Source organism: Nansenia antarctica (assembly GCF_963989245.1).
Source record: "Nansenia antarctica genome assembly, chromosome: 5".
In the NCBI taxonomy this organism is placed as follows: Eukaryota; Metazoa; Chordata; class Actinopteri; order Argentiniformes; family Microstomatidae; genus Nansenia; species Nansenia antarctica.
The window spans coordinates 37343882-37353565 of NC_137690.1; the positions used below are offsets into that span (position 1 = coordinate 37343882).

General features: G+C 40.0%; 1 protein-coding gene across 1 annotated transcript in view; it reads left to right on the forward strand.

The window, feature by feature from the left end:
* npr3 (natriuretic peptide receptor 3) overlaps positions 1 to 6314 on the forward strand; it is a gene marked incomplete at both ends in the record, with an annotated part of 43442 nt that extends 37128 nt beyond the window's left edge. The window contains 2 exons of the mRNA XM_080530923.1: positions 486 to 570; positions 6203 to 6314. Of these exons, the coding sequence (XP_080387049.1) occupies positions 486 to 570; positions 6203 to 6314 (197 nt within the window). The remainder of the gene's footprint in view (positions 1 to 485; positions 571 to 6202) is intronic.
* Positions 6315 to 9684: the final 3370 nt, after the last annotated feature.

A 9684-nucleotide genomic window follows, 5' to 3' on the forward strand; every position in this document is an offset into this window, starting at 1 on the left:
TTAAATTATATTATATTATAGGTTAAAAATACGGGACATTTACGGGAAAATATTTAAACGGGAGCACAGCGGGAAAGAAAGGTAAAATACGGGAGAATCCCGGGAAAAACGGGAGGGTTGACAGGTATGACCGTAACATGTGTACTGTATGACTTACTGTACAGCCTCATGGCAGACCTGTAGTAGTACGTGTATGACTTACTGTACAGCCTCATGGCAGACCTGTAGTAGTACGTGTATGACTTACTGTACAGCCTCATGGCAGACCTGTAGTAGTATGTGTATGACTTACTGTACAGCCTCATGGCAGACCTGTAGTAGTACGTGTATGACTTACTGTACAGCCTCATGGCAGACCTGTAGTAGTACGTGTATGACTTACTGTACAGCCTCATGGCAGACCTGTAGTAGTACCTGTATGCGTCACCATAGACCACCAGTGTGCCATTGTCCTCATTAATAGCTTCCCTTCCTCTACCAAGCAGGTGGACTAGGCGTATCGGCGGTGACTGGTATCATAGTTGGAGCCCTACTGGGGACTGCATTGCTTATGGCATTCTATTTTTTCAGGTAAGGGATCATTTTGGAAAGGAAAAAAATATATGAAAAAATGTATGTTTAGTATTTGGGCAACAATCATTTGCCTGCAATAACTGCCTGAAGTCTGTGGCCCATTGACCCCACCAGACGCTGGGTGTCTTCTCTGGTGATGCTCTGCCAGGCCTGTACTGTAACCATGGTGATGCTCTGCCAGGCCTGGACTGTAACCATGGTGATGCTCTGCCAGGCATGGACTGTAACCATGGTGATCCTCTGCCAGGCCTGGACTGCAGCCATCTTCAGTTGTTGTTTTAAGTCTTTTTGCTTCAAATATTATCATCAGGAAATGAAATGCATGGATTTAAATCTAAAGATTGACTTGGTCAGTCAAGAACTTTCCAGTGGTTGGCCCTGAAAAACTCCTTAGTTGCTATGGCAATATGTTTGGAATCATTGTCTTACTGTATGATGAAGCGCCATCCAATCAAGGGCGGAGCTACCGGCACCCGCCCCCCTTGTGATCTGATTGCCCCCCCCCCCCCGTGTGCCCCCCTAATGCCCATTGGGTGTTGAGTGCTGTCAATCAGTAACAACGTAGTTGCGAGAAGTGATCGGATTGGCCATCCCATGTGCCTCCCCAATGTTATTGGCTCTTAGTGATCAATGTCTTTGTGATCTTAGTGTTCAAACACGCAAATTCAAGTTAGTATATGCAGCTACTGCAGATCTTGTTGAAGAAGACAGTGATTTCCATTTTTTTTCATGTTAGGAAAGTTTAAGTGTTGAAGTGCCCACTCAATATAACAAACAACAATAGTTTTAGGATCAGTAAATACTTATAATTTGCAAATTGGATTAACTATCATCTGCAATAGGCTACTGTACTGGTTAAGTGATTACATGGCTTTGATTACATTAGCTTGTAAACAAATTTTCATTTTAGGACGTGTTCAAAAATAGGACTGTGTGATCATCTAATTATGTGTAGTTATGTGTTTCTAGCATGTTGATGTTTTATTAGCATGTTGTGATGTGCTAAACATGCAGTTAGATGTTCATAGCGATGTTGTTTTCAGCACTAGTCTGCTAGCAGCTGTTTTGCGTATGTTTTGATTCAAGAAGAAACTTCAGGCACAGAACAGTGAAAGATCAGTTTCAGAAAATATCAGTTTTTTCAAAGAAAGTCAATATTGGCAGATACAGTATGTCTGTGATCTGAAAAATGTTCACTAATTGATTATCATTATTAGAAAATAATAGTATGCACTAGCTGGCTGGATGCCAAATGTGTTGTCCTCACTACAGCGTAGATACTGCAGCTATCCAACTAGCTAAACTCTTGCTTGCAAAATTATGACTTGAGGCGTAGTAAACTTTACTCGTTGTTTACTCTGGTTCTTTAAATTTGTATGTAAATATGCTCTTAACATTAACATTAAGTGTAACTATGACATTATTAACTTACGACATTGCCTCTGTGGCGTGTACAGCGTGGATAGAATTAATAGCTTCAACTGGATTCCTTAACAACAACAAACTAACAGAAAGTGAGCTTTGAGAACTAGTGCAACAAACGCTTAGAAAAAATTAAAGTCCCTCCAACATTATGCCTTGAAGGCAACACACCAAATGCATTTCGTTGTCACTGTACTTGTGCTATGCCAATGACAAATAAATTGAATCTGAATCTGATCTGAATCTGAAATTGACAGCGCTGTAAATAGTGTTATTCTTGCGCAATACATTGCACCCGCTTAATATGACTTAGGCTACTGTTGGTGAGCTTAATATGACTTAGGCTACTGTTGGTGAGCTTAATATGACTTAGGCTGCTGTTGGTGAGCTTAATATGACTTAGGCTACTGTTGGTGAGCTTAATATGACTTAGGCTGCTGTTGGTGAGCTTAATATGACTTAGGCTGCTGTTGGTGAGCTTAATATGACTTAGACTGCTGTTGGTGAGCTTAATATGACTTAGGCTACTGTTGGTGAGCTTAATATGACTTAGGCTACTGTTGGTGAGCTTAATATGACTTAGGCTACTGTTGGTGAGCTTAATATGACTTAGGCTGCTGTTGGTGAGCTTAATATGACTTAGGCTACTGTTGGTGAGCTTAATATGACTTAGGCTACTGTTGGTGAGCTTAATATGACTTAGGCTGCTGTTGGTGAGCTTAATATGACTTAGGCTGCTGTTGGTGAGCTTAATATGACTTAGGCTGCTGTTGGTGAGCTTAATATGACTTAGGCTGCTGTTGGTGAGCTTAATATGACTTAGGCTGCTGTTGGTGAGCTTAATATGACTTAGGCTACTGTTGGTGAGCTTAATATGACTTAGGCTGCTGTTGGTGAGCTTAATATGACTTAGGCTGCTGTTGGTGAGCTTAATATGACTTAGGCTGCTGTTGGTGAGCTTAATATGACTTAGGCTACTGTTGGTGAGCTTAATATGACTTAGGCTGCTGTTGGTGAGCTTAATATGACTTAGGCTGCTGTTGGTGAGCTTAATATGACTTAGGCTACTGTTGGTGAGCTTAATATGACTTAAGGCCCTTGCACACCAATGCGTTTTTTACGTGCGTTTTTTACGTCCGTAAAAAAAAAAAAATAGAACTCATGTTGTGTCAACCACGCTTGCACACCAATCCGTAATAATTCGTCCGTCAAAAAAAAAACGCAACAGGTTCGATTTTCGGCGTTTTTCGCGTCCGTCAAAAGCCTTTTGAGAGTTGTTATTGACCACTCCGCCATGGTATAGACTGGGACACATCGTCAAATTAGAACTGCAGGACAGTTGGATTAAAGTTTACAGAAGTACATGTCTCAAGTATTATCTCGGCGGTTAGTCGAGTGAAAGAAAACAACATAGATGATAATTCACACAATATAATACCACGAAAGCGTACGGCACTAAACAATAACATTCAGTTGGGCAGCATCACTAAACAATAACATTCATTTGGGCAGCATCACTAAACAATAACATTCATTTGGGCAGCATCACTAAACAATAACATTCATTTGGGCATTTATTAGCAGGTGAAACTCCCCTTGCTGCCGACGAGTTCTGAGGATGGGGTGGATCCAATATTTCCTTTTCCTTTTCCTATTTTCAAGAAGTGAGAGGAGCACAAAATCATCCTCACTGCTTGAAGACTCCATGTTGCGTATTGCGAAAGGGTTAGGAGAGGAGAGTAACGCAACGTAAAAAACGCAACGGGCTCCGTAACGGACCGGTGTGCGTAACGTTTTTTTCGGATGACGGATTTAAAACTACGCATGCGTAAACGCACGCATTGGTGTGCAAAGACCTTTAGGCTGCTGTTGGGGAGCTTAATATGACTTAGGCTACTGTTGGTGAGCTTAATATGACTTAGGCTACTGTTGGTGAGCTTAATATGACTTAGGCTACTGTTGGTGAGCTTAATATGACTTAGGCTACTGTTGGTGAGCTTAATATGACTTAGGCTGCGGTTGGTGAGCTTACTAACATGACATGTTGATGAGATAAACAAGGGGACATGTTGGCAGTGTAAATGAAAAGGTCATATGCACCTTGCTAAAAGGTGAAAGAGTTAATGTTGCCAACAAAAACACTATGAAAGCCTAAATACACTGTGTAGCCTAACTGTACTATTTAAGAAAAGTAATTGTTTCCACTTAGTAGTCTAAATGTTGAGAGGTGGGTGGCGGCCTTCATTTTGGATTTTTTTGGGGTGGCTTTTGGCCTGCATCCAATGGATTTGAAGGTATTTTCTTGTACTCAAACAGACAAGATGTTTCTGTACACTTCAGAATACATTCTGCTGCTGCTGCTGCTGTCAGCAGTAACATCATCTATTAAGACAGGTTCGCCAGTTGTTGTGGCAGCTATACATGTCCAAACCTAACTGTAAATCTTGGGCAAATCCTTTTTTCTCCAAACTATCCTCTGGCAATCACTCTACATGACAAGATGAATATTATCTGTCTACAAGACCTTTTTCCAGACCTCTGCCTGCTTTCCAGGTACTTTTTAGCAAACTGTAACCTGACCATCCTTTTTGAGGATAACTAGTGGTTTATACCTGCAGTGTCTGTGTCTGGCAGGTGACGTATTCTGCAGTCTCTGACACATTCAAGCCTACCTCCTGGAGAGGGTTTCTGATCTGAGGGACAGTTGTTCTACCTCCTGGAGAGGGTTCCTGATCTGAGGGACAGTTGTTCTACCTCCTGGAGAGGGTTTCTGATCTGAGGGACAGTTGTTCTACCTCCTGGAGAGGGTTTCTGATCTGAGGGACAGTTGTTCTACCTCCTGGAGAGGGTTCCTGGTCTGTGGGACAGTTGTTCTACCTCCTGGAGAGGGTTCCTGATCTGAGGGACAGTTGTTCTACCTCCTGGAGAGGGTTCCTGATCTGAGGGACAGTTGTTCTACCTCCTGGAGAGGGTTCCTGGTCTGTGGGACAGTTGTTCTACCTCCTGGAGAGTGTTCCTGGTCTGTGGGACAGTTGTTCTACCTCCTGGAGAGTGTTCCTGGTCTGTGGGACAGTTGTTCTACCTCCTGGAGAGTGTTCCTGGTCTGTGGGACAGTTGTTCTACCTCCTGGAGAGTGTTCCTGGTCTGTGGGACAGTTGTTCTACCTCCTGGAGAGTGTTTCTGATCTGTGGGACAGTTGTTTGGGGTTTTTCTTAATTATGGTTAGCATCCTTCAGTCATCTGCTGTAGAAGTATTACTTTTACATTTTCATTTTAACAATTTAGCAGATGCTTTTGTCCAAAGTGACTTAGGGCTAAGTGCCTTACTCAGGGGCACACTAGTGGTGGTGTTCTTAGGTGGGATTTAAACGCATGATCTTCTGATCACCAGTCCAACTCACTATCCTCTAGACCACCACTACCTCTCTTCCTTGGCCTAAATAAAAAGAAATATAATGTTGCAAACTGTTAATGTTTGGCAAGCTCACAGTTTTGGCTATATTTTAGATTTTTCTGCCTAATAAAGGCTTCCTTGACTTTCATTGACACCTCTTGGTCCTCATGTTGACAGACACCCATAACAGCCTCTCAGGCAAATGCAAAGCCTAGAATCAATACTAGACATTGACAGCTCTCTTATGTCTGCACAAATGATGTGACAGAACACACGTGACTTACAGAAACACCTGTCATGCCAATTGTTCCATTACTTTTGGCTACCCTAAAATACGGGGACTTGTCATTTCTTAATGGTGAAACCAAAATGTCTTAATGGTGAAACTAAAAGCTGATAATCTCTACTTTAACCTCTTAGTAATTGTTTAATTTTAAATCCTAACTTCTATGTTAGTTATAATGTATAATATGTGCCATTTAGCAGACACTTTTATTCAAAGCAACTTATTGCAGTGAGTGCATATATTTTCTGTATATATGGTCCCAGAGGAAATCAAACCCACAACCTAAGCCTTGTTAGTGCCCTGCTCTACCAGCTGAGCCACAGAGACCACAGAGGAGGGTAAATCCAAAAGAATAAACAATTATTCACTGTCCCTTTACTTATGTAGAGCACTGTATATTTTTGACAGGTTAAAAACTATGAGATTTAAATATTCAGCAGCATTGTCAAAGATCAATTGTCTACAGTGATTTACCTGGATGAGTCAAAGTAAAATCCGCTATCATTCATAATAATAATCCTTTTCAGGAAGAACTACAGGATAACCATAGAGAGACGGACGCAGAGGGAGGAATGTGACATTGGGAAGCATCGCCAGTTACGAGAGGACTCCATCAGATCAAACTTCTCAGCGGCGTAGAGTAACCCAGAGGGCCTGACGTTCCCGTTCCAGGGAAGCCCACGTCGGAATGTGACCAAAGACTCTACAAAGGCTGTCAAAGGAGTCATGCTATTTAAAAGACATACTGTAGTTTTGTGTTGTTGTTTTTTTTGTTCTTTTACATTTGTTTGACTTTCACAAACTCAGGAAAGTTGTATCAATCACACAGCACCACTTGCATTGCATCTCTGTAAAAAGCTATAGGTGTGTTTTCTCCTTAAGAGAGCCAGAGCCATAATGTTTACGATCTGGGCATTAGATAGATTTTGTTTGCATACCCTATCAATACATTAGCTGGAGGAGAAACAGTTGTCATGGCAATTACTTATGCCATGACAACAGTTGTACTGAGTCATCAAGGGTTTGGATAATTTGGCACAGAATGTATTCATGATAAATGATGCCATGTGACCCTTTGAACATATTTGACCTGTGTTTAAGTGGCGGAGTTTGATTCAGCACCAAGTAATTAGCTACATTTGTAAGGGACAGAATGTTGGTTCTCAATGAAAGAGATGAACATTGATTGATGACCATGTACACTGGTCTTGGGCTAGAATTTGAATGGTTTTGGTATGTTGCCACATTGGTATACCCCAAAAGGGGAGAGACCCTTCCAATTCCAGGAGACTCATGTCTTCAAACTGAAACCAACATTAGCTGGTGTCTTTGCAGTGATTTATGTTATGATTCAGTCATTTTAAAGTAAATTATGTGGTATTACAAAATAGAAAGAAAATATGCAAAGGTAGATATAATATGTTCTCCCAGTATATTACACTTTAACATTTTGGCACAAAAAGAAAGCTTGGACAGAGGATAGTGTGACAAACGAACAGTTTTGAGACCTGCTATTGATTAGACAATATACTGTATGTGTGGATACTATAGAATCATAAATACAGTATGTGTAAATTATAGTTATATTTATGTATTTTAGTACAATAATAGAAACAAGATGAAAGACACTTATTTTGTACATATTTAATTAGGAACACTTCAAGTATTAACAGTGCAGAATTAGATTATTTTTTTGTGTAAAACTATAATATGTATTGCTCATTGTTTCACTGACCCCTATCTCTTGAATACAGTATGGAGCAGGAGTGTTCCATTTATGATGTGTTGTAGATATACATATTTTGGAGGCTACAGAAAACCATGTGCTGTATCATGTTTGTTGCTAGTTTCTAAGCAACAGTTTCATGATAATGAACATTTTGGAAAATGATTATGAAGTGCGTCTACTGCTTGTCTTTTTCCAGTTATCATTCAATTATGATAAACGTGCCTGTTGCTTGATATAAGGGTTGGTGACCAACAAGAATAAAACTCTCAAGAGCATTTGTGTGGAGCTTCAGGTCCGGCCTATTTCAACTATGTAGAATTAATTAATGTATGTGGAACTCCTCCCTCTCCTCCCTCCTGCAACAGAAATGATCTTAAGTCTTTAAATCTATTTAAAATCATGCCTGTTTCTTTTGAACTAACTTCGGTGGCTATTCAATGTTTTGGTAGGCTTTAATGACGAAATGTAGTCCTTTGGAAACATTTTGTCAGATAATAATTTCTAAATTCTCAAGTTCTAAGCAGCAAAAAAACTAACCTGGGAGCCCAGGCCAGTCATTGCATGCCTTGCTCAAAGTGGCATAATGTAAGATTGTAGCTTTTAGAAGCTCTACATGCCCATGATAAAGACATTTGGTGGAACAAATGTAATGTTGAACCATGTGGGTTTGGTTTCTGTAATCACATTTTTAAATATCTAGCTCGAGCACTGGCTTTTACAACACATTTTTACATTTCAGTTATTTAGAAGGATATCCACATATTTGCCACTATAAAACCAACGTATATTCACAGTTTAAATTTTTTTCTGTGACAGACGATAAAATACAAAACTTCCATTCTGTAATGTTAAAGGGAACCCTGGCTATTAAGACATGTAGGCCTTAACACGCTCTAATTGCCATCTCCTACTAAAATATGTTGGTAGAAAGACATGAAATATGTTATTATGTTAAAAATCCTTAATCCGTATTTTTTTTTGCCATAATCCTGCAGATTATACTGCGAAGTAGAGACGTCAAAATGGATGCTGGTTGCTTTTAGCCTACCGGTCGCAGGTCACAATTGTGACAGCTGCTGGTGAAAAGTGCAACCAGTAGCCATAATTTTCAGTCCTTAAACTACAGATTGTAAGCTTTCAAATTATGTGTCATACATTGAAATCGGAGAAAAATGTAACACGACAGGCGTATTTGAATGTTGGTCCACCTCAAACACTGAATGGGAGAAAAGTGACTCTAAACGCAACCACAGCTACAAACGCTGCTAACAGCTAGCGGCTATATATGGCTATATATGGCTATATAATATGGCTGCCTCCATGGGTCAAAATATGTATTACAGATTGAGGATTTTTAACATAATGAACATATTTCATGTCTTTCTACCAACATGTTTTAGTAGGAGATGGCAATTAGAGCATAAGGCCTACATGTCTTAATAGCCAGGGTTCCCTTTAAGGTACCATTACAAAGGTTATTGTCATTCTGGTGTTGAATGGGTGCCAATGAATGCTGATTCAAGTTCTATCATTCTCAATGAAACCCCTTACTCACTCTTACTAGATGTATGTAGTGTAAGGGGCTCTAAACCATTTACCACAACATCTCATATGAAGCTAATATTTTGAGACTGACATAACAAACCTATTTTCTCCAACACCAATAGAGCTTGCTTAATACACCCAACAACAATCTCTGCAATGACTTCGCTGTTAGGGCTCTATTTTTAGCCAGCACAAAACGGACACAAACGCAGGTGTATTGGCAATGTGTGTCTGCGATAACAGGAAATGACAGCATCCCAGCACCCCTGGCCAGTTTTTACACTGTTAAAATATAGACCTCAAACTTGTATTGTCATATTTTAAACTCCATTGTGAAACATACATTCTGATCAGTGAAAGCAATGTCACTGGTTTGATGGGCCAAACACCAGGGCTGCTTTCCCAGACACATTAAGCCTATTCCTAGACTAAAAACACTATTGAATGGGGATGTTTTATTGAAAGTGTGATTAAGTGCAGGACATTAGCTGTCCAGAATAGATTTAATCCACTGACCCTTCTTAATACCCCAAGATATTTGGCATTAAATATGGCATGGGAATATTTCCATGTAATGTTGTCAGTTATGTAATAAACAATTCACTAATCATGTAAAACCCAGAGGGGTGGTATCCTGGACGCAGGTCTAGGTAAACCGAGACTAAGCAGCATCAAAGTGGCCTAACTACAATTGCATTCCTCAGACATGGTTTAAAAGTCCAAGATTTTCACAAA